The 24,656-nt window shown below is 43.6% G+C and overlaps 1 protein-coding gene and 1 long non-coding RNA gene across 20 annotated transcripts in view; one reads left to right on the top strand and one right to left on the bottom strand.

Annotated features, from left to right (window-relative positions):
- The window catches only part of PHACTR1 (phosphatase and actin regulator 1), a 548,621-nt gene that overhangs the window by 329,640 nt on the left and 194,325 nt on the right, over positions 1 to 24,656 (top strand). For all 19 annotated transcript variants that reach the window (XM_069563035.1, XM_069563042.1, XM_069563036.1 and 16 more), the window contains one exon: positions 23,470 to 23,634. In XM_069563035.1, the coding sequence (XP_069419136.1) occupies positions 23,470 to 23,634 (165 nt within the window). The remainder of the gene's footprint in view (positions 1 to 23,469; positions 23,635 to 24,656) is intronic.
- Positions 4,759 to 21,187, bottom strand: LOC138425306 (uncharacterized). Its single transcript, XR_011251155.1, has 4 exons — positions 21,096 to 21,187; positions 12,303 to 12,444; positions 11,874 to 11,930; positions 4,759 to 6,248 (listed from the first exon to the last, which is right to left on the bottom strand). It is a non-coding gene; the product is annotated as an uncharacterized lncRNA (long non-coding RNA).

Raw genomic sequence — 24,656 nt, 5'->3', positions numbered from 1 at the left:
ATTTCGTAAGTTGCGTTTGGCATAACATTACCATGATTTGAATAAACTCTTTTCCCGAAGAAAAGCATAGTATGAGCCTTCAGGATGACCACAAAAACAGATGCAGGAGGTCCTATCGGAAGGAAAGGAAGCTTCTTACCTAGGCAGTAGAAAGCAGAGGGCTTCCATGCCCCAGAGTATGAGCACAAGTGTGGAGATGATGTGACTTACTGTTGAAGAGTTTAGATGGCATTGGCAAACTTTGCCCATAAAGGGCCAGTCAGTAAACATTTTAGGCTTTCATCATACGATCTCTGTTGCAACCCCTCGCCTCTGCTGCGGTAGTCCCAGAGCAACCAAAGGCAATATATAAACGAAAAGTCTCATTTTATTGACAAAGGCAGCAATCCGGACTTAAACCAAGGGTTATGGTTTTCCAACCCCTGCTATAAACTCTCAAGTGTCACTGGGCCCAGTTCCTAGCTGGGCCACTTCTTGGGGGTCTTCTTCAGATTGAGCCTTAATTTCTGCATCTCTAAAATGGTGACTCTGATAGCATTCACTACTTAGGACTGGAGGGAGGGTCAAATGAGATAGTATAAATAAAGCATTTGGCACTGATCCTAGATATAGTAAGTAAGAAGTCAATACATGGTGTCCATTATTGCAATTATTATAGTATTTTTTATAGCCTCCTGGTTTTTCTTCTTGCTCTGCATTGTATGAAATGAATTCATGCTGGTGAGTGCTATGGTCAGATGTTTATGTGCAGCCCTCCTTTTCTATCTGTAGACTTCTGGAGTTTAAAGAATAGCAATAATGATGGTATCTGTAGTTTCTACCTACAACGATTGTTGTAAGTACAGACTTCATGTGCAGTGATAATTTACACAGTGTCTGGGATGTGCCACTCAATATGTTGCAGCTAATAGGAAGAAAAGTTGAAAATGTGAGGTTTTAAAATAAAGTTTTAAATTAAATGAAGGAAGAAGAATATAAAATAACTCACTAATTACTTAGGAATCATGCTACATCTCAAATAGGAATTCTGATGGGGGAGATCTTAGCATTCAGCATACGTAAATGACTTTGTTTTTTTTTTTTTTACATTTGGAACCAATTAGCTGCTTGGCTCTGTTAATCAATGATTTCCTAAAGTGGAATCCATTGTTCATAAACTAGGAGCTTTAAAACCAGTCAAGGCATTTGCTTTTCCAAACAATCTGTTTATATTATAGCCAAAACAAGATAAGTCACCACAAGCAAAACGGCTGTCTGTTGGTCCTGTAGCACAGTCTGTTTTACATATTGCGGGCACTCCCAGTGAACAGTCATGGATGTGCTGAGCCAATAACCCAATAGTAATACGTTCAAGAGGTGAAGGCAGAGCTTGTTGACAGGCCTGGCTTCTTCTGAGTCATGCGTTTTGAATTATAGGGAACAGGGCTTCTCCACCTTGGCACCATTGATACTTTGGGCCACATAATTCTTCATTATGGGCAGTTATCCTGTGCATTGGAGGGTGTTTAGCAGATCTTGGCCTCCACCCACTGGATGCCAGTAACACCCCCCCACCCCACCCCAGTGTCACAACCAGAATGCTCCCAGATATTACCAATGTCTTCCCCCAGTGCCCTCCCTCCCTCCCCCTAACTGAGAACCACAAGTGTAGACTGATGGTTAAACAGCACCTAGAGACATTAAGGTCCAACATACCTAGGCAACAATAACTTATGCCTATAAAAGCCTGATTTCTCAGGATAGTCTTAATTTCAAATATTCTCACGTCAGCAAATTATGTTCAATTTGGAAATACAGTGATGGTCCCTACGGATGTTTGTCTTATTTGGCCCTTAACATTGGAATGGGGCTTCCCAGGTGGCTCTAGTGGTAAAGAATCAGATTGGCAATGCAGAAGGCACAAGAGCCTTGGGTTCGATATCTGGGTCAGGACAATCCCTGGAGTGGCAGTGGCAGTTATTCCAGTATTCTTGCCTGGAAGATTCCATGGACAGAGGAACCTGGAGGGCTACAGTCCACGGGGCTGCAAAGAGTCGAACTCGCCTGAGCACACACAAAGTTTGAATACGTTTATTGCTTCCCCATTCACATTAAGTCTTCTGCTTAGGCAAATCCATGCACTTTGGACAGGTGAAGGACATAGAATGTTACTGTATCCTAAAGTGGTAGAAGTCCGCGGTTAGTTTACTTGTAACAGATTTCATTTAACCTTTAAGCAGAGCAGTACAATATTTTGGTCTCTCCCCCACCCCCATGTTGGTGCTAGCTTTTAAGGTAAAGCCTTCTAAAGTAAAGCCTTAAAGCTAAGGTTTAGTCCCTTTCATGTGCGGCTGGGAGGGGACGGTCTTTTGGAGTGTGTGAGAAAAGGATTGTTTTACCTGTCTACTAAGATACCTTTCCAGGTAATTTTTGGCACGTTGGTTATATCACCTGAAGCAGGCTCATTTATTTTTAGGGTGCATACCAATGTGTGGACATTACTCATGTCTTTAAAATAAGTTTCAAAAACTACCAGCTTTCTCTTTAACTCACCATTGCCCAAGCAAAGGTAGCAAGAAAAATGAAATCATTGTTTGCACTTCTTAATCTTACATCAAGTTCTGCATGATTATGAGGTTGTTTAACCTGTAATAGGATGTTATAGGGGGTTGTTGAGAAAGGTGTCAGTTTTAAGATTGTGGCTTGAAAATATTTATGATAGAACAGGTATGTAGTTTTCTGTACTGCTATTCTGAGACCTATGGAATAGTCTACTAGTTTAATGCAATATCAGATTTCAGCATCAGGTTGAAGGAATTCAGGAATACATTATTTTTACCTAATACTGTAGAATAATTACCCATGAATTTATTTTTCTGACATTATATAGCTTGGGAATAATTTTGTCAAATTTTTCCTGGCCTAATCTATGTTTGTGCTGTGCTAAGTCACTTCAGTCATGTCCAACTCTTTGTGACTCTATGGACTGCAGGCGCTAGCCTCCTCTGTCCATGGGATTCTCCAGGCAAGAATGCTGGAGTGGGTTGCCATGCCCTCCTCCAGGGGATCTTCCTGATCCAGGGATCAAGCTCGCATTTCTTGTGTCCCCTGCATTGGCAGGCATGTTCTTCACTACTAGCATCACCTATATTTACCACTTATTAAAGAGATACATTCTGCACTGAATGTCGTTGGTCAAGCCCAGAACCAGCAGAAAAATCCTGTATATGGTATTGGTTCAATCTGTCAGAAGTTTTGAAGCTTAATTCATACAAATCTGACTTTTATTCTGCCTCAACTTGTCTGGTTTGAATTGTTGAGAAAAGAACTTTCTTGGTGCTATAAAGATAGAGCTTACTTGTCTGCCTCACGTCCAACAAAGTACTGTTAATAGTTTGTTTTTTAATAAAATTGTGTGTACCTTATACTAAATATGAGAGCAAAAATGGTCCCAAGATATGTTTCTGCTGACATTTCTGCATGATCCTATCTTCAAGAAAACCTGAAAATTGTTTTCTCCGTGTCTTGTCTAAGTCATTAGATGACCCTGTGTGTCTTACAGTATTCCAAGTATGTCTGAAGAGCAGAGACTCCTCTTGGTCTAATTCACAAAGCTGTAGAGTGCAGATTTTTGATAAATGTTGGTGAATTGAATTCATAAAAGGTTTGATGGGGAAACGAATTTTTGTTAAAGTCCTTAAAATAGAATTTTTCCCCTCCAAACCACTTCCCCTCATATTTTATCTTACAAGTTCAGTTATTGCTAAGAAAGAGCTAAAAATAAACAGCTGGTTTTTTTCTCCCCTAGTGGGTATGTAGCTGAGTTCTCCTGATAATATTTTTTAAAAATCCTATTATTGGCTTTGGGGTTGTGCTTGTGAGTATCTTGAGTGTTACAGAGAGGATTTCTTTGTGAGACTTAAATATCCTATGTCTTCTCCATTTGCAAATAAGTATTGTTTTCACCTGACTTGTCCTCCTGAGTTGACTTTCTCAGATCCATTCAATTCTGTAACTGCATCGAATTTTTAAATAAGCATAAAAGAGAACAGTTATATTTGCATTTGAGCCAGTGTGAATGGCAAAAACATTTACTTTTCTGGGGAGCAAAGAGATGGGAAATAGATGAAGAAATTACCCTCAATGTTTCTTGAAGAATAGTTCAACAAATAGCAAATAATGTTAGAAAGCCTGTGAAAATATCGACTTCGTGGTATCAGATTTCTTTCGGCTTAGTGGATCTACCCCAGGTCGCAGGCAACTCCTATTTACATACACATCCCTATAGCCTTCAGAGGATGCACAGAGTGCTTGCTTTGAGCTTTGCATAACAGAATATATTTGAATTACTCTTTGCTTTTGTGGTCAATTTAGTGCTAAGATTAAAAACTCACATTATTTTCCCCAAGACAAAAGTTCATTTTAACTATGTCTTATTAACCAGCCGGTGTGTTTTTTGTTTTTTATTAGTCTGTAAAGACTGTACTTCCATTTTTCAGTAGAAAACTTCTCTTTTAGAAAAATCAAATTATACCACATAAAATATTTGGCAATTTATTTTCCATTGAACAAGAAACTGTGGCAGTTTTCATGTTGATAGAGATGCCCATCGTTGTATTTAATGGCCACACAGTTGTTTGCTCAGTGATTGTCCCTTAACTTAATTAATCCCTCCTGGTTGGGCCGTTTGAGTTACTCTGATTTTAATGCTGTTGAGTAGCAAATGGGAAAATGGAGTTCAGCTTGTGATGTCACCCTTCAAAAATGTATGAAATTCAGTCTAGGTCAGCAAATATTTTATTTATATTTGGCCTATGGGACAAACTTTTGTGAAAAGCAGTGACTGAGTTGAAATAAAGTCTCAGTTCGGGAAGATTTGGGAGAACACTTAAGAACTAAACAACTCTTCTAAGAGACATGAAAACCTCTCTTCTCTCAATTGCTGAAAATGTGAGAATTCACGGTGTCGTTTCTTTCCTACATCTTAGAAATGGCCGGTCTCCTACACCACAGCCCCACCTCCAGCCATGGCTCTGCCTACAAGTAAAGAAAGAATGAGTCTCAACCACAGTTGTTTTTCCTGACTCTGAACATTTCAGGAAACACTCTGGTTTGGGTATATATAATATTTCCTATCTTATCTTTTCCTGAGAAACGTTCATTCATTTATTCACTCAAAAATATTCATTGATCATTTCCTATGTGTCATAAATGGTCCCTGCTCTCTATCTAGTATGGAAAAGTGAAAGTGAAAATGTTAGTTGCTCAGTTGTGTTGGACTCTTTGCAACCTCAGGAACTGTAGCCTGCCAGGCTCCTCTGTCCATGGGATTCTCCAGGCAAGAATACTGGAATGGGTAGCTGTTCCCTTCTCCAGGGGATTTTTCCAGATCCAGGGGTTGAACCTGGGTCTCCAGAATTCTAGTATGGACAGGTCAGTTATGCTGCTTCTGGCTGCAGTATAAGGGAAGACCCTGGACATCTTGGCCTTAAATAATTAGATTATTTATTGCCTAACATCATAAATCCTTAAATGAGGCAGGCTCAAGCCCGAATCCATTGCCCTGAGGTTCTCTCCCCTGCCTTCTTTTGCTTCAGGACTCCATTCCCAGGCTGGTTGTGAGATGCTTATAAACGTTCAGGCCTTACATTACAGGCCCACCATGATCAGAGGCAGAAATAGGACCACCTCCTGGTGTCTTTCTCTAAAAGCAAAGAAGCAGTTCTTAGAAGCCTGACCACCTGTACAGGCACCCCTTACATAGCTCAATGGCCAGATATGGGTGGGCTACCCACACTTTAATAACTGATCAGAGATCCACCCACTAATGCTGGGAGCGGGGCCAGCCTCCAGGAAGCTTATGATCTTGTGGAAAGGAATAGACAGCTGAGTTTGATGATTTGGGTTCTGTTAGGAAGGAAGATGGGCAGAAAGAGGTGCAATCTTCTCTGTTAAAGGGGAAACTGGCATTCAGAAGTGCAGCAAGTAACCATCCAGGCAGAGGCAATGGGCTGTGTAAAGGCCTTGATGCAGAAATGATGTGTTTCTTGTGTTTGAAGAAAACAAAAAGTGAGCAGGATTGGAGCCAGTAGCGAGCCAGGTGGACGGTCCCTCTGAGCTGATGTGAAGACACTGGGGCCTTGTCCTGAGGGCAGGATGCCTCACTGGGGGTTGGAGCAGAGCCGTGTCGTGCTTCCATTGATGTTTATGAGGGCTTCCCAGGCTACTGTGCGAAGGACCTCTGATGGTGCAGTGGAAAATGGGCTGACCTGAGGAGAGAGGTGGGCAGAGTCGAGACATAATTTAAGAGGTAGTTTTGACCTGTTTTGGTGATGAATTAGATCTAGAGGAGGTGACGGAAGCCTTGGTGTCAAGGCTGACTCATGGATTTCTCCCTGAGCAGTTAGGTGACTGGCATTGCCATTACTGAAGAATGAGCAGACCAAGGATAAAAATAATTCATCTTAAATAAAGGCCTGTGAAATATTATTTGGAGAGGAAGAGTAGTAACAATAGAGGGTAGGTTCAGGAGCCATTCATGGCCTTTTATTTGTGTAAAATAACTGAGTTTTCCCAATAACCCAATGAAGTAGATGCCGTTATCCCCATTTTACAGATGTGGTAACTGAGACCCAGAGAAGTTAAGTAACTTGGCCAGAGGTACACAGCTAGTACATGTGGTGTCTGTTAGAAGAGCCTTCTCAGATGCATTATAAATTTAGAAATATTCAGCTTATCAATGCTAATTAAAGCCACAAGAGTAAGTGACATTGTCTAGGGAGAGCTGAGCCCTGGGAAATCTAATGATTTAAATCAAAAAATCTGAGAGACACAAAAATACAATAGAAGAGAGGGGAAAGGGGGCAGGGAGGAAGAACATCTTCGTAAAGTTTGGCTTTTTATTTTTTATTCATTTATTTATTTTTGGCCACACTGGGTGGCATGTGGGATCATAGTTCCCTGACTAGGGACTGAACTATGCCCCCTGCATTGGGAGCATGGAGTCTTAGCCACTGGACTGCCAGGGAAGTCCCTAGTTTGGCTTTTGAAAATGAATATTAGTGTTAAAAATCATGAAAGGATTTGGTTCCTTTACAAACCAAGAAACAGATTATGAAAGGTTCTAAAATTCCACCAGAGTGTGTGGAATGAGAATATGCATACTTACTACATAATATATGTTACTACTTGGTGTTCTGCCACTTAACACTATAGTTTGTATAAACATCTGCAAGCTATTCTTTATATTGGGATTAGATTCAGCTGCATAAAACACATAAACTCAATGCTGCTGCTGAGTCACTTCTGTGGTGTCCGACTCCATGTGACCCCACAGACGGCAGCCCACCAGGCTCCCCCGTCCTTGGGATTCTCCAGGCAAGAGCACTAGAGTGGGTTGCCATTTCCTTCTCCAATGCATGAAAGTGAAAAGTGAAAGTGAAGTCGCTCAGTCGTGTCCAACCCTCAGCGACCCCATGGACTGCAGCCTTCCAGGCTCCTCTGTCCATGGGATTTTTCAGGCAGGAGTACTAGAGTGGGGTGCTATTGCCTTCTCCACATAAACTCAATAGTAGTGACTAAACAAGATCGGGTCTTATTTATCTCTTACAGAAAAGTGCAGAGGCAATCAGTTCAAAGCTACTGTGTATGATGGCTCTGCAAAGGTTTTAAGGACCATGGTGCCACCTAGCTTACTGCTCCTTCATTACTATGAGGAGGTGGCCTTTGTCTTCATAGTGGCTGCCAAGCTCCAGTCATCACCTCTTTGCTTCATGAAATTGGATGAAGAGAAAAGTGGACCAAAGAAATGGCACATCCCTTCCCTTCAAGCAGATTTCCCAGGAGTTGCTTTAGCTTATAGCTCAAGTCAAAGCTTGATAATGTAGCGACACCTATCCACAGAGGAGCCTAGGAAACAGTCTTCATCTGGGCAAAACCCCAAGAAGCTTTCACTAAAGAGGAAGGGAAACCAGGCAGCCAGCCATCTCTGCCACTGTCAATTTGCTCTTTTGTGAAATGGCAATAAAATATTCACTTTACCTCTTGTTGGCTTGTTGTAGGGATATGATGTGATAAAAGGCAAGTGCTTAATAAATGATAAAACATTGTTCAGACTGTTGCTGTGAGAATGACCATTAACTCCTCTTGCACACAGTAGATTTTTGTATTTTGGATGAGAAAATCTTGAAACCAGTTAAGATTTTCCATTGCTTTGTTAGGTTCAGAAGCAGGAAGTGTGAATTTTTCTACACATCTTGCATTTCAATGGCAAAGCTTTCCTTTGCTTTCAGAATCAATTTCAGACTATCCAGGACTGATATTTGATTAGCTGTGCAGCAAAATGTCTCGTCAGTGTTGCCTGGTATCTGCTGAACTCATGCACTGTCCAAGGAATACTTGGACATTCTATCCAGGAATGCTGTCTGATAAATCAGGAGAGTGATCAGTCGGGACAGCAGTTCGTGTCGTTAACCTGCCTGGTCCTTACTATTTTGACTTATTTGTAATATAACGAGGATTCCGCCTGAGGTGCCTCATGCATTTAAGGGAATGGCTCTATCGTTCAGATACTAGTTGCCATGATCATATAAGAAACTGAATGCAAAGATAGCAGGGCATTTTAGATACCGTAGCTTTTGTACCCGGAGATTCAGGTACAGATAAAAGCAAGTAAGCCCTTTTTCCTGTTGAAATCTAGGATGGTCAGAAATTATCTGTGAGTGTTGCTCTGCTTTTTATATTTTGAGTTTGGTTCCAGAAATAGATGACACTTTTGCACCAAATAATGACCTTTAAGATGATTCTGTCACACAGAGCAAGGAATTTCTATTATCTCTGATTCTGTATGTGCTTCAATATGTCCATATCAATTTCAGATTCCTCTAAAAATGGAATAGGGTTTGCTTCTGTAGGATACTTTTCATTTTAGGATGTTAAATAGTAGGAACTTCATCTTCTCATTCCTTAAATCCCCATCCCACGACTTGAGTTGTATGATGCATGTGTAACAAATGTTTGCCGAGTTAATGCATTGTAACTTCACATGCTCACGGGCCTTGGTGCTTCTTCAGGTGCCAGAAGGGACAGACAGGAGAGAGGCCTGAGCTCAGTCTGTATCTTATGACATCCCTCTTTTCCTTTCCCAGACCTGATGCTTTATCCTTTAATGCCTAGACAACTTTGGAAAGGGGAGAGAGACTAGCACAATTAGAGTTAATTTAGTGATAAGTTTTATTATATAACCTCAAAGGCAAACTGAAAAGATGCTTATCAATTAAAATCACTTATTGCAAGTAAAGTGGGGGTGGAGGAGAGAATGGTTGACATAGTCTATGTCAAAACTCTAATGATTCAACTTCAGGAACTTGAGGCTTCCCCCTTAGACCTGGTACTGTCCAGTTAGCTTCCTTGTTCTGGATCAGGAGTCCTATTTGATAGTCATTAACTCTGCTTTCTGCTACCCTCCAGCTAAGACCTAGTAGCCCTCCACCTTTCCTTACCTCCAGATGAGTTTCAAATGGAGCCAAGAATGAATTCAGAGAGTCACAGACCAAATCATCCAAAATCATTCAAACTCCTAGACTTGAAGTTAAAAAGTATGTAAGGAACACACAGTAAGTGCCAGTTATTATTCTAGAGTTTAATACATTAAACTCATTATATGTGTTAATATAATGATTATATAACCAGAGAGGTAGGTATTATCCCCATTTTGCAATGAAGGAAATGTAATTATGAGAGGTTAATTAACTTGCCCATTGTCTCAAAGCAAACTGACGTCTGGCACTTAGACTGTGGTTTCAGAGTCCAAATTCTAAGGCTCTGAGGTCAATATAAGTAGTCATATGAAAAAATAATAAGAATTCTAAAATAAACTAAATTAAATGTGAATTCTCACCTTATGGGGGAAAATGAACTAGTGACTTTTCTTGCTGAGATCTCTTTAAAAATGGAATGTCTTTCTTGGAGAAGAAGAATAAAAGGTCCCCAAAGAAATTACTGAGAGGACAAGCAAAATAGGACATTTACCTGTGAAAAAAAAGACTAATGGCACTTAATGTCTGTTTTCTGAAGCAAGTGAAATTAAGAATTCCCTGTGAAAGTCTCAAAAAATATATAAGCAAAATTTCTTACTTTCTGAGTAATGGTCAAGGCCCAAGGTAGAGCTACTGATGGAATAACACACACAGGGAAAGGGAATGAAAACATATTTTAGCAAGGAAGCAACATTCTTGCTAAAGTGTTTTTTCCAGAGGTATGTTTAGATTTCACACAATCACTGCACAAATGACAAATGGTCCTGAGGGGCTGGTCCGTGAACTAATGGGAGGCAAATAGGGAAACTAACATCATCAGAGGAAGAGAATGAGAAATCTGAGCGTAAGAGAAAGTAGACTCAAGAAATGGTTCTTTTCAGTGGAATGTGAGGTTTCCTAAGGCTGTCTGTCATCCTGTATTCAGTAATAACTGAGTGACTATTCTTATGAGATCTTAGAATGAGCTTTGCTGCTGCTGCTAAGTCGCTTCAGTCGTGTCCGACTCTGTGCAACCCCATAGACGGCAGCCCACCAGGCTCTGCCGTCCCTGGGATTCTCCAGGCACGAACATTGGAGTGGGATGCCATTTCCTTCTCCAATGCATGAAAGTGAAAAGTGAAAGTGAAGTCGCTCAGTTGTATCCAACTATTAGTGACCCCATGGACTGCAGCCCACCAGGCTCCTCCGTCCATGGGATTTTGCAAACAAGAGTACTGGAGTGGGGTGCCATTGCCTTCTCCGAGAATGAGCTCTAGGAAGGAAAAATATTGAGAAGTGTGTGAACCTTGACAGTATTAATGTAGGGAAAGACTGTTTGAAAATAGATGAATCAATAACCTACACAGCCTGGTCTTGAGCATTCTCGAGCCATCCAGTAGATAAGAGATATGCAAGACAATTGACCGTCTCTGGACTCAGAAGCCCTGGACCACTTTAATTCCTCTGAGCTGCCGCATTCTGGGCGTCAGTTGACCCCTCAATGTCTTAACTTCTTGCAGCAATGAAAGGGGACATCTAAAAGACACTGCCTTGGCGTTTTGCAAATTTTGTTCTTGTGAACATTAGTCTCTCATGAGACCAAAATCATGATCCACCAGGAAACACCAATGATATTTGTGGTTAAATTAAGCTTGGGAAATAAAGAATTAAAACGTTTGTCATGGACCTTCTTAGGTCTCAGAAAGACTAAATTGTGGTATTTGAGAAAATAGGATGTTAATCATAATTGCAGGGAAACAAAGTTAGGAAATTTGGTGCCCTACCTGCCTAAAGGGGAGGTTTTGAAAATCTAATGAGATGACAGAGGTAAAAGCGCTTGGAAAGAATAAAGCACTCCATGGACATTAAGCATCTTCGGCTTCCCAGGTGGTTCTGGTAGTAAAGAAGCTGCCTGCCAATGCAGGAGATGTAAGAGGCATGGGTTTGATCCCTGGGTTAGGAAGATCCCCTGGAGGAGGGCATGGCAACCCACTCAAGTATTCTTGCCTGGAGAATCCCATGGACAGAGGAGCTTGGCAGACTGTGGTCTATAGGGTCTATAGGGACATGACTTAGTAAGCAAGCAAAAAATTCTAGTGACTTGAGGATTTGGGGGCTGGCTGATGGTACTGAAGCATGACTTAGTTTTCTGCACTAGGGATGGTCCTCCTTAGCCTCCTGAAGGCTATAGATTTAACTGGGGAGATGGGAGTAGGATTCTAGGCTTCTGTAGGAATTCCCTAGCTAGTCTGTTTCTTCACGTGTGATTCTCAGAACCCTGGCATCAGAAATCCCTGGGCTGCTTATTGTACATTCACATTCTGGTTCAACAGGTTTAATATGCAAACCAGTGATTTAATAAATTGCGCTGGTACTTACTTCAGTTGATTCTTACATCAACCTGGAATGTTTCAGCATAGTTCAGAGCCTCCAAAACTAAAAAAAAAAAAAAAAAAATCATCTAATTCCTTAAGGGATATCCTAGGGTGAAGAGGTAAGGAATTGTACCCCTAGATTGAACCCTCATTGGCCAGGTGGTCTGCCTGACTTTTAAGTACTACAATGAGTGCTTTTAAGTATATACCTATTAATCCTTGCAAGTCAATATTGTCCTTTTTTTATAGGAGAGCAAGCTGGGGATCACACAGTTAATTTGTTAGAACTCTTGTGGTTGCAAGTGAAAGTGAACCCAACCCACCTTGGCTTAAGTGACAAGGATAATTCATTGGTTCATATAATTCATCGGTCTGGGTTTAGGATGGTTTCAGGCATGGCTGGATCCAGGACCCAAGTGATTCAGGGGCTAACCTGAGCAATACGTCGCTCAACCTTTTATTTTCTTCTCTGTTGGCTCAATACTCAGCTGGGCTCTTCCTTCGAGATGGCAGAAAGATTACCAGCAACTCCATGCTACAGGGCAAGGGTTGACGTGGTCCCAAAGGCTGGCTGCCTGTTTGGGTAAATAAGAGTCTTTGAAACACGCCATGTCCACTTGTGTACATTTGTTTGAGGCTGCTTTCATGTTGCAGCAGCAGAATTGAGTATTTGCAGCAGAAGTGAATGGCCCATATTGGAGCTTCCCAGGTGGCACAGTGGTAAAGAACCTGCCTGCCAGTGCAGGAGACTCAGAAGATGCAGGTTCAGTCCCTGAGTTGGGAAGATCCCTTGGAGGAGGGCATGGCAACCCACTCCAGTATTCTTGCCTGGAGAATCCCATGGACAGAGAGAGGACCCTGGTGGGCTGGAGTCCCTGGAGTCACAAGGTGTTGTGACAGACTGAGCAACTGAACATACATATTTATGATTTGGCTTTACAGAAAGAGTTTGCTGACCCCTGCAGGAGAAACCAAGTTTCGTTGAGGTCTAATTTGAAGCTGTGAGTGGCATTATGTAGTTATTGAAGAGCGTGGGACCCAAGGATCTGAGGTTTTAGGATGAGCACAGAATTTACATTATTTTGATTGTCACTTTGGATTAACAAAGGATTGAGAGTTCTTTTATGATTTAAGTGCAAAGGTTCCATTCCCAGCACAAATTTGTAGATTAAAGGAACAATAGAATGTGTTATAAGTTTTTGTAGTTGTTACATTCTTTGGTGGTTGAAGGTTAGATTCCTGAGAGATGAAACAGGAACTTTGTTTTGACTATCTCAGGAAGAATTCTGTGGATAACATCTACTATCTCAATGAATAGAAACACTTCTATCAATTTAAATTCCTCTCCTGTCTAGTCTGCTAGCAATGTTCTTTGTCCATTGGCTGTCTGTGATCCTGGAATGTGAATATCCTCTCAGCACAGAACTCTGAAAATAGAAAGTACTCGACTTAATAGAATTGTTTTCTTCCAAAGCATGTGAATTACCATTGCGCCCTAGAAATTCTTTTTTTAAAAATATTAACCAAGTCTGAGAGAAGGTTTTCAAATTTATGGCCCCTGCTTTGACCAGGCTTAGGGCCTAATAGACAATCCTAGTTTGTCTATTTTTATATATGCGTATGTTTTATGACATTTTAGGATAAGACCAGAGAAGGCAATGGCACCCCACTCCAGTGCTCTTGCTTGGAAAATCTCATGGACAGAGGAGCCTGGTAGGCTGTAGTCCATGGGGTCGCTAAGAGTCGGATACGACTGAGCAACTTCACTTTCACTTTTTACTTTCATGCATTGGAGAAGGAAATGGCACCCCACTCCAGTGTTCTTGCCCGGAGAATCCCAGGGACAGTGGAGCCTGATGGGCTGCTGTCTGTGGGGTCTCACAGAGTCGGACACGACTGAAGCAACTTAGCAGCAGCCACAGGATAAGACCAGTGACGTCACTTTTCTTTTGCTCAGCTCAGTCGTGTGTCTGACTTTTTGTGACCCCATGGACTGCAGCACTCCAGCTTGCTCAAACTCATGTCTGTCGAGTCAGTGATGCCATCCAGCCATCTCATCCTCTGTCGTCCCCTTCTCCTGCCTTCAGTCTTTCCCAGTGTCAGGGTCTTTCCCAATGAGTCGGTTCTTTGGGATCAGGTGACCAAAATATTGAAGTTTCAGCTTCAGCATCAGTCCTTCCAATGAATATTCAGGACTGATTTCCTTTCAGATTGACTGGTTTGATCTTGCAGTCCAAGGGACTAAAGCATCAATTCTTCAGCACTCAGCTTTCTTTATGGGGCAACTCTCACTCCTCATGAAAGTGAAGTCGCTCAGTCGTGTTCGACTCTTTGCGACTGCTTGGACTGTAGCCCACCAGGCTTCTCCATCCATGGGATTCTCCAGGCAAGAATACTGGAGTGGGTTGCCATTTCCTTCTCCAGGGGATCTTCCTGACCCAGGAATCGAACCCACGTCTCCCGCATTGCAGGCAGACGCTTTAACCTCTAAGCCACCAGGGAAGCCCTCATGACTACTGGAAAAACCATAGCTTTGACTCGACAGACCTTTGTTGGAAAAGTAATGTCTCTGCTTTTTAATATGCTGTCTAGATTAACTTACACTGGCATCTGTTTTGTAGCCTTTTCAAAAAGAAGCTTGTTTTCTCCCTCATCACTGAAGCCCTATTATATTAGTCACTAACAGATTTGAAGAGCCAGGTTTTCATAGTGTGGGAAGGTATTCTTGAAAATAGACAACTCTTCATTTAAAGCCTGGGTTTCTCTTTGCTGAGAATCACATCTTCCTATTCATCAGTTTCTCAATTTTCCCACCTGTAAAGTGGAGATTGAATAACAACAGTAACTCATAAGATTAATGTGAGGATTGTGTAAGGTGTTATGTATCGAGTGCTTAGGTTAAGTGCCTGGCTGACTTTGTGTCTAAAAACTGGTCACTGTTAAAATACTATTATCATCATCGTCATGGTCGTCATTCACAAAGCACCTCCTCATTAAAATCTCTCTTCCTGTTACAAGGGACTCATATCCTGTTCAGAGCTTGCAGAGTTCATGTTAGTCATATAGCTGCTTATACAATGACCTCCAAAGTTCAGAACCAGTAGAGCTACCCTCTTTTCATCTTCAAAAGTACATCTTAGGGCCTAGGATTTAGGGATAGTCTCCTGTTCCTCTTGGATTTCAACTAGTGCTTCAAGAGCAGATTAACACAAACATGTCTTGGGCCATCTTTGGTCCCATGGGATCCGTGAATTCCCCTCTCTCCTCCATCTGTTGTCATAGCGTCCTGGTGTGCCTTTGCCAAGGTGCCAGTAAAGGGTGGCTGTTCAGAGTGCTGAAGACAGTGGCAAGCCTGGGAAAGCCCTTTAAGACCAGCTCCTGCCAGTGGGTGGGACGGCCCCCTGCCAGGCAGAAATCTCTGGAGCCAGAAGGGAAGTTGGCCAGTGCCTGGCGCTGGCTCAATGGTAAAGAATCCACCTCCCAAGCTAGAGATCTAGGTTTGAACTCTGGGTCGAAGGAAGCGGCAACCCACTCCAGTATTCTGGCCTGGGAAATTCTGTGAACAAAGGAGCCTGGTGGGCTGCAGTCCATGAGATCACATGGAGTTGGACACGGTTTAGCAACAGACTTTCACTTTTTTTTTTCATTGGCCTGGGTACATACAGCCTGATTGACTTTTTCTATCTATTTCTAGCCCTCAGGACTGTAAGGCGCACCCCTTATTGGTTCTTCCCTCGGGAAGAATACCCTTCCTGTAACAGGATTATTGATTAGCTGCTTTCTAAATATAAACATTTTTCTGTCTCTCCAGAGGCACAGTGGCTGAGCGGTGTGTGATGGTTGGATCTGGAGTAGGGGTGAAGTTTGTGGGCATATGATTGGCTTTTCCTTTAGGAAGTCCCAGGTAGAAAAGGAAGCCACCTGTGTGTCTTAAGTAGCCAAGCGTCTCCAGAGCTCTGTCCCCTCCTCACTGGAGCCTGCATCACTCAGATTAACCAGCCTTTGGATTAAGACAGAGAAAGCCTTTGTTCAGTGAACCTGTGTTCATCCCTAGTAGCTCAGTGGGTTAAGAATCTGCCTGCAATGCAGGAGACCCCAGTTGGATTCCTGGGTCAGGAAGATCCCCTGGAGAAGGAATAGTCTACCCACTTTAGTATTCATGGGCTTCCCTGGTGGCTCAGATGGTAAAGAATACGCCTGCAGTGCAGGAGACCTGGGTTCGATCCCAGGGTTGAGAAGATCCCTGGGAGGAGAGTATGGCAACCCACTCCAGTATTCTTGCCTGGAGAACCCCCATGGAAAGAGGAGCCAGCAGGGCTACAGTCCATGGGGTTGCAAAGAGTCAGACACGACTGAGGCTAAGCACACAGGACACGCCTGAATCAGTGCTCGTACCTTAATTCTAATATTGAATCCATCTTTGACTTGCTGGTGAGGGATGAGGAAGAGGCAGGTGGTGCATAGAGGGTGGAAGGACATGTGAGGGCAGTGAAGGTCAGGGAAGGCTAGAGCAAGAAGAGGTGTGAACACCACAGATCTTTGTCCTCAGCGATGTTAACCCTGGCGTGTTTTCAGGAATCACATTTGTGTTTGCACTGAACCCTTTAGGCGCTCCATGGGCAATGTGGCAGTTCTGCTTTGCCTCCCAGCCCTTACCGGGTCCTGTGTATCCCCTAAACCAGGCGACCTTTTCTGGGCAATGGAGCCTCCATTCACCTTCATGGCTGCCCCCTCTAATGCCCAGTCCTCCCATTCAGCACTTCCTGGAACTAGGCAGTGGGTCCTGATTTTTAGAATAAAAATGCATCACTCTTGTTTTTTTTAAACACACCTGGTAGTTAACACAGATCAGTCCTAGGTTGGATAGAAACTCTTCAAAAGAGATCTGGCCTCTAAAGGAGACTGTGCTTTGATAGTTTTGGAGTGAAAAAGGGAAACCACGGCCCTCTTATGCCCGATGCTTCGTAACTACTCTTCATGACCCTGTGATAAGGTGTCGCTTGGAACTGAAATTGCATTTTTAAAAGGGGAAAGCGATAGTCATTGAGCACTTCCTAAATGGCCAGGGACCTGTGTGACATTGTTTTGCAGCCGTAAGCAAAGGTCATCCTGCCTGAGGCAGAAAAGTGGCAGTTTTGTGTCCTGGGCAGCTCAGTGTACTTGACTGGCAGCTCTCCACCCCCATCTTGGGCTCCCATTCCTAGGCTGGTGAGATGTCATGAAAACAGAACCCCTTGCAATCTTATTAGAAGGGGAAGTGAATGTTCCCAGATCCTGCTACTTAAGCACTCTCTTCTGGGGTTCGCTTTGGGTTGAGAAGCAAGAGTCCAACCTGGGAGCCTCTCGAGTTGTTCAGAAATCCCAAGAGCACTTGGCACGTGGAGAGATCTAGAGTAGAGGCCCCAGATGTGCTGGCCCTTCTGCCTCGTCCATTGTCTAGACATCAGACAACACAGACGCTGTTGCTCCCTTCTGTCCAGACTTCTCAGGGGGACCCTGAGTGACTAACACATTCTAGGCCAGCAGGACACCAAAGCTGGTGCTTCCTTTTGATAAGCCTTTTGAAAGCTGAGCCACCATGAGAAATAACCAACGCAAGGGAATGCCCGCTGAAGTGCCCTGCTGTTCCCCATCCCCCACAGGCTCTAAGAGCCCACCAGGAGCAGCCTGGCCACCCTGGGGAGCTGGTTGGGGGTGGTGGTGTGTGACTCCAGAGCACACACAGACACAGCCACTTGGGTTCTTGGTAATTAACAACTTATTGACCAGAGAGGTATTAATGCTCTGGTATTTGTTACCCTGAACGTTTTTGACCAGACTGTATCAATATTCACGTACATAACAAATCACCGGCCACAGGCATTAGCTTCTGCAAAAATCCCCTGGTCAATAATGTGTTAAAATCATGCATCTATCAGGTGTTTTGTCTCCTGCTTTGCCAAAGAGAATGAAAAGCCACCTCTTCCCAGACAGGCCCCGCTGTCTGATAAAGCCAGTCCATCCCAGTCATGTCCTGAAAGGGAGCCCAGCCCACCTGGTCTGTTAGGAGGGGGTTTTTGATAGATGCTCAGGGAAGACCCCAGAGATCCAGACCTCCCCTCCTCCCTCAGCCCTCTGAATGAGCTCAGCTGCCCAGCTTCCCACCTTGCGGGGGTCGGTGTTCTCAGCTCTGGCCGTTGACATTCGAGCTGATTTGTGTCTCAGTGAGCCCTCTCTCCAGACAGCTGTCTCCTCTCTCAGCAGCAAGAGGAAGCCACCTCTGAGAGCAGTGGGCTTGGGCAAAGCAGCCTTTTCTTGATGTGTTTCAAAAGAAGGCTGTTTTCGTGAACAGACCTTCCTCACCTACTTGGCTCCATCCTGTTTGCTCCTGTCCCTGGGGTTGGTTGGACAGAGGCCACTATATTCTGAGCCTTGTTCTGTTTTCTTGTTTTTCTTCCTCCTCAAACTGTGTTCAGAGTTGGTCTCTTTCCTCACTCTTAAGCCTTCCAAGGTCATTGTCTAGGGGCAAAGCAGGTTGAGAGCTAGCCCCTTCCATCAGATGAACAGAGGGGAAGAAGTCGTGTGATGATTAGAACATAAATCTAGACTTAAGGACTAAACATCTTGGGTTTAATAATGTACTTCATAAGGATTCATTTAACGATGGAGTTATAATTAGGCCTTTGTAATGTTTTGTCAGCTCTTTTCCACTCTAAATTTTCCAAAGGCACTCCTAATTTCTTATAATTATTTTAGCATGGTAATTTCAGAATGATTTTTGTTCATTTCTGAAAGTTGTGATTGTGAAAGAGCTTTCTGGTCCTTGCGGTGCATTTTTCTGAGTCGAATAGGGATGCTGAGTTTCATACCTCTCAAGATGGTGTGAATGAGTGGGGTCAGTGCCCTCATCCATTTACTGGCTGAACAGACCATTAGGAAGCACCAACTATGAGAGCTAACTCTGTGGCAATCCTGAATAACTCGTATCTGGGTTTTTTTGTTTTTTTTTTTGTTTTTTGTTTTGGCTTCAGTGTATACCCTTTCCCTTTACCCCTTAGCAGAAGATGATTTAAGTTGGCTCAAGTCATAAAGGCCTCAGCCTGGATGCTTTAATTAAAAAATAATAATAATTTTGTTTGTTTATCTTTGGCTGTGCTGGGTTCTAGTCGCTGCGCGACTTGCGGGGAGTGGGCTTCTCTTTGCAGTGTCTTCTCTTGTTTCAGAGCACAGGCTCTAGGGCTCTAGTAGTTGTGGTTTGTGGACTCAGTAGTTGCAGCTCCCGAGCTCTGGACACAAGCTCAATAATTGTGGCACTTTGGCTTAGTTGCTCTGAGTCACGTGGGATCTTCCCAGACCAGGGGTCGAACCCGTGACTCCTGCTTTCGCAGGTGGATTCTTTACTTCTGAGCCACCAGGAAAGCCCCTGGATGCTTTAAATTTTTTACCTCTTGTGTCTTAGACTGTTCGGAGACTCAAACGATGGGAACTCCTCCAGCCAAATGCAGATACTCAAATAGACATGAAATTTTGCATATAATTTCAGTGGTTTGATTCCCACTCCCCAAGTCTGTTGGGTCCAGGCACTGTTTCATTTGGGCTGCAGAGTCTGTATAGGGAAGTACTAGAAGATCATTCTGGGCAGGAACTCAGACGGAGATTCCTGAAGGGCAAAGCAAGAAACTAGAACTTTCTACTCGAAGTTATGGGGAGCCATTGGAAATTTCTGAGAAAAGTAGTCTAGCAACAGTTTAACATGTAAGTTTGAAGGCAGGAGACTAGATTAGGAAGGTAGGTAGGTGCAAAATCTGGACAAGCTGAGATTATCAGCTAAGGTAAGAAGCTTTCAAAAGGTGATGGCTACAAAAGAGAAAGTGATCTTGTGGGAATCAGGTTACAAGACTGTCTTGAGCTGGTTTCCATCCTGGATTCAAAACCTCCTTGCTGTGGCTTCCCACAGTTGTCACTGTGTGCCTCTTTCCAGCTTTTGGGCATTGTTGAGGGGGCATTCAGATGGTTCTAGTGGTAAAGAATCCACCTGCAGTGCAGGAAACATGAGCCTCGGGTTGGATCCCTGGGTCGGGAAGATCCCTTGCAGGAGGGCGTGGCAACCCACTCCAGTATTCTTGCCTGGAGAATCTCATGGACAAGAAGCCTGGTGGGCTACAATCCATGGGGTTGCAAAGAGTCGGACATGATAGAAGTGACTTAGTACGCTCAAGAGGGTACCAACTCAAGCAGCTGGTACCCTTTAAAGAGAATAATTTCCAAAATCAGTATTGCTCCAGAGGCTGTTTACTTACTCCATTCGGCTTCTATTTCCTCATTGCAGTTGTTTTTTTTAAACCAGTCTGCTCAGCCTCTCTGTAGCCCAGGCTTACTTAAAGTCTCCTCCATCTTTATCTTTGTCTCTTCAGTCACAATCCACTTTATCCATCTTTATCTTTGTCTCTTCAGTCACAATCCACTTTATCCATTGCTGCCAGATTCATCTTCCTAAGGCTCACATCTGATCCATGCCATTTGTGATCACAGACCTCGGTTCAGATGTTTGTAGCTCAGAGTAAAGTCTTTGATGACTAATTTCTGAAGTACTTTTGATCCCACCTCTTCTCCCTAAGAACCCTGTTTCACAAACTTCTCAATCTCTTCCCTGCATCTTCCATCTCTTGCTCTCCACTGGTGCTGGCTGCTCAGCCTAGTAATGTGATCCTGTCTTCCCATCCCTTCCTGACAAACTTTCTTCAGTAGTGCTCCGTGAGCTTAAGAAATAAAATCCAGCTCCCTAAAGGAAAACAACAACAACAACAAAAGACTTCAATATTTGGTTTCAAAGCCCTTGTCCTTGAGCAGCCATCCTTTTCTGCTGCTTTCCTTTCTAGTCAGAGTTCATTAAAACATGTAAAGTCTTCATTATCTCCCTGGTCTTGGGAAGCGAAAACTTCGTTCTTGCTTGCTTGTCCCCATGTGGATCTAGAAAATTACCATGATGTGCTGATTCTCTCTCTGCTGGATCACATCTTTTCTCCGTGTCCCTTCTGTCACTCCAGATGTGTCTGCTGGCCTCCTTTGTTAGGCTCCACCACCTGTCTTTTCACACTCCAGTTCAAGATGCTGTTGGCTGTCACTATAATATTTCTCGGAAACAAATCTGATTGTGTCCTGATCGTATGTCTTCTCAATCAGGCTATTTAAAACTGAGTCCCTCCCCCCCCAGACACCCTTGATATCATTTACTTGTCGTACTTACCTTTTCTTTTCTCCCTCCAGTAGCTGTCTCCCAGCATGCTGTGCTGTTTACTAAGTTTCGCTGTGTGTTGTCTGCTCTCCACCCTACCCCCCAGTTAAGCTCCGTCATAGCTTACACTGGTATTTTTATCAGATCATTTTTTATCTCCTGTTTACTGACATAGCTCAACTGTCTGGTACACAGTGAGCATTCCGGAAGTATTCGTTGAATGTAATTATGTCAATTCCCATTTTCAGATTCCCATCCGTCTCCTTCTGCAAATAGGATGAAACCCAAACACCCAGTTTTCCGAAGGCTTGCAGAGTCTGGCTCCAGATCCATCCCCGCCTCTCAGCACTGACTCCCTGTCTCACCCAGTGTAGCTGACTCCGCTGGTTCCCTGGGTTTCTTACAGCTCCCAGGCAACGCCATATTCTTTCAGCCTGCTCTGTTCCTTTTGGGTCTCTTTCTCCTTCCAGAGATCCACTTCTCCTCCTCCCTGTGTAGGGAGAACGGTTCCTTCTCTCAAATCCAGCTCCAAATGGCACACCCTGGGGTCTTCTCCAGCGATGAAGAAGAGTCCGCCCGTCTGTCCTCTTTGCCTCCGTTGAATTTGGCAGTTTCCTCCGAAAGCGGAATTTTCCACACTGATGCCACTGTCTTCTCCTCTAGACGCTGCCCAACCATGTCCAGTTCTTCGGTATATCTGCTCCAGGAAAGATCAGTATCTGGCTCACTACTGAGTGGTCACGTAAGACAGTGATGGAAGAGAGGGGTCCCCATGCAGAACCCTGTAATCAAAGGGTTAAGTGCTTTCACTATGCAACATGTTGAAGTCATTGGGTGCTCACCACCGTCCCCCAAACTGATGCCCCAACAGTGTTCCCTGATTCCGTGAATGGAGGGGGCCATTCCACTGACATGATCCAAGGGACATCAGGAATGATCTGCCTCCTCCCCCTCAACCACCCAGTCAGTCCTGGGTCCTGTTGACTTGGCTTCCCAGACGTCTCTAAAATTCATCCGCTTCCTTTCAGTCTTGCCCACAGCCCTTACCAGCCTGCCATCATCTGTCACTGTTGCACACTGCCTGGCACATGGTTGAGGTCCCATATATAGGTCTGTTTTCTTTTTTTGCATTTATTTAAATTGGAGGATAATTACTTTACAGTATTGTATTGGTTTCTGCCATACATCAACAGGAATCAGCCATAGGCATACATATGTCCCCTTTGAGCTCCCTGCATCATATAGCAAATTCCCACTGGGTATCTACTTCACACATGGCAGTGTAGCTGTTTCAATGCTGTTCTCTCTCTTTCTGTTGAATAATTGAATCTCCTGAGTTCAAACCATACTGGATGACAGCAGGTAGAACATCAGGCTATAAGACCGAACTTAGAGATCAGCCTGTGTTGTGAAGTCCGGGAGTTTTTCTGAAGGATTATGTTAGAGGCTCCGCAGAGTAGTTCTGCGTTGGCCTCAGCTCTAGATGTAACTGGACTTTCTGGAAAGGCAGGTCCATCCCGCCTGCCTTGATTTTGCCAACGAGGTTACTTTTTCTTTACCTCCCTGAGATCTATAGATGCTCAAGTACACTGGAAAAGAGTTTTGTCCCAAGTGATAAAAGGGGTTAGAGTGATTGTGGCCCTTAAGAAAGGGTCCCTGAAGCATTATGAGTTTGAAGGTCTTCATGTCCTCAAATGTCAGGTTGTTGGGATGAGTCTAGATGGTACCTGTCACCCTCAACTCTCAGTTTCTAAGAAATTTTTATTAAAGCAAAGCACCAGGAATGAAAAGACCTAGAGGAATTAAAGCAATTATAAGATCTACTGAAGTGTGATTCTGAAAACAGTCAATTGGATTTTAAGGTGGAGCCACTCATTCAATATGCCCATATGGGTGAAGCATCGTCCTAGGAGAGAGCGTCGTGGGTGGTGTAAAATGTTGACATTGGAACGGACAGTTGGTAAATGTTTCTCCCTCTTTTCTCAGCAGACAGTGTTACAGTGACAGCGTCTGCCAAGTCTTACTTGAGAAAGTGCTGGACCAGTAGTTACGCTGACTGTCATCTGACTCTTCTCACGCCCTGTCCTGGCCTTGTTGGGAGTCTCTGTGTCAGGAGGGCTCTGCTCCTCCTCGTCCTCCTTCTCGAGCCTAGGTCAAGGTTGGCCAAATCCATTTGGGGTGCTCCAGATCCCCTAGGCTTTGGCTGACTGTTGCCAGCCTTTAGAACACATTGGTGTGACTTCCATTCCAAAAGGCAAAAAGAGAAACGGAAGTTCAGTCATGTGGTTTCTGTTATCTGTAACCATGGAAAACGTTGGCCATCTGTGAGGCTCCCATTTTAACACTTTTCTTTCTCCTTTTTCCATCTCCTTCTCGGGAAAACAAGCTGAGGAAGTGGAGAGGCTGGCGGCCATGCGATCTGACTCCCTTGTCCCAGGTACCCACACCCCACCCATCCGGAGGAGAAGTAAGTTTGCCAACCTGGGGAGGATCTTCAAGCCTTGGAAATGGAGGAAGAAGAAAAGTGAAAAGTTCAAACACACGTCTGCAGGTAAGATTATTTGTTTGCCTTGATTTTTCACTGGGCATCTGTTGACTTCAGCTCGGTAGGTTTGTTAGTGGAATTTAATTACAGTTGGCTGCCTGAACCAAAGGGAAAAAAGTCAAGCCTTGGAATTGCTCTCGTGTGGAATAATTCTTCAGTGTGATTGAAAATGGCTTTCAGATCCTATGTGTTTTCATGCGTCTCGGGTTTTTTGTTATTTTTTTGCGGTTTATACAGCCACCACTTTGATTTGATCTATAAATATCTGAACTTAGCGCTCCACCTTGCCCATACTTGACTGCTTTCATTCCTGTGTTGACAATCCATTTCTTATTTTTCATGCTTATTTTCCCTTCTCTGGTTAAAAATCAACACAGAACAGAAAGTAAGTTGTATATGGTCGTTGGCAGATAGGAATAGGTTTTTTTTTTTTTTATGGAGGAAAAATCTTGAATAAGTGAAGCATCATTGTAAAATGACAAAGATAACTCTCTAGTTCATAGCCTAGTCGACAGCAGAGGAATCTGGGTAAACTCAGTATGGCTGGGGTATGACGAGCACTGACTCTGGAGTCAGATGACCTAGCTTCAAGTTCAGCTCTGAAACTTGGTTGGTTGAACCTTGTACCCCAGTTTTCTTATTTGTGAGATGGGGTGAGAATGGTACCTTACATGACTGAGATTAGTAGGATGTTCATGGTGGCACTTTATGTGCATATTTTTTTAAATAAATAAGAGTATTACAGAGAGCAGAGTGTAAGGAAAGAAATGCTAAGAGTTCTGATTTCACTGTGTTGGGTTTGAGATGAGATGATGGAGGAGCCATGCAGATTCAGTCTCTTTGTTTCATTCTGATTTTGATACGTAAGTACACAGGTCATCCAGGGCCACTCTGGGGCTTTTAGTTCCTTCTTACCCCGTGTCCTGTTCTCCCTCCTCCTCAGAATCATCACCTTCTCTCTTTCTTGGTCCTCTTCCCGCTGTGGCTCACTCCCAAAGTGTGAAACAGGCAATCTGCTTCTCGTACCT

The sequence above is a fragment of the Ovis canadensis genome, chromosome 20 (genome assembly GCF_042477335.2).
Source record: "Ovis canadensis isolate MfBH-ARS-UI-01 breed Bighorn chromosome 20, ARS-UI_OviCan_v2, whole genome shotgun sequence".
Taxonomy (NCBI): Eukaryota; Metazoa; Chordata; class Mammalia; order Artiodactyla; family Bovidae; genus Ovis; species Ovis canadensis.
This window is presented reverse-complemented; position numbering and strand designations above follow the sequence as displayed.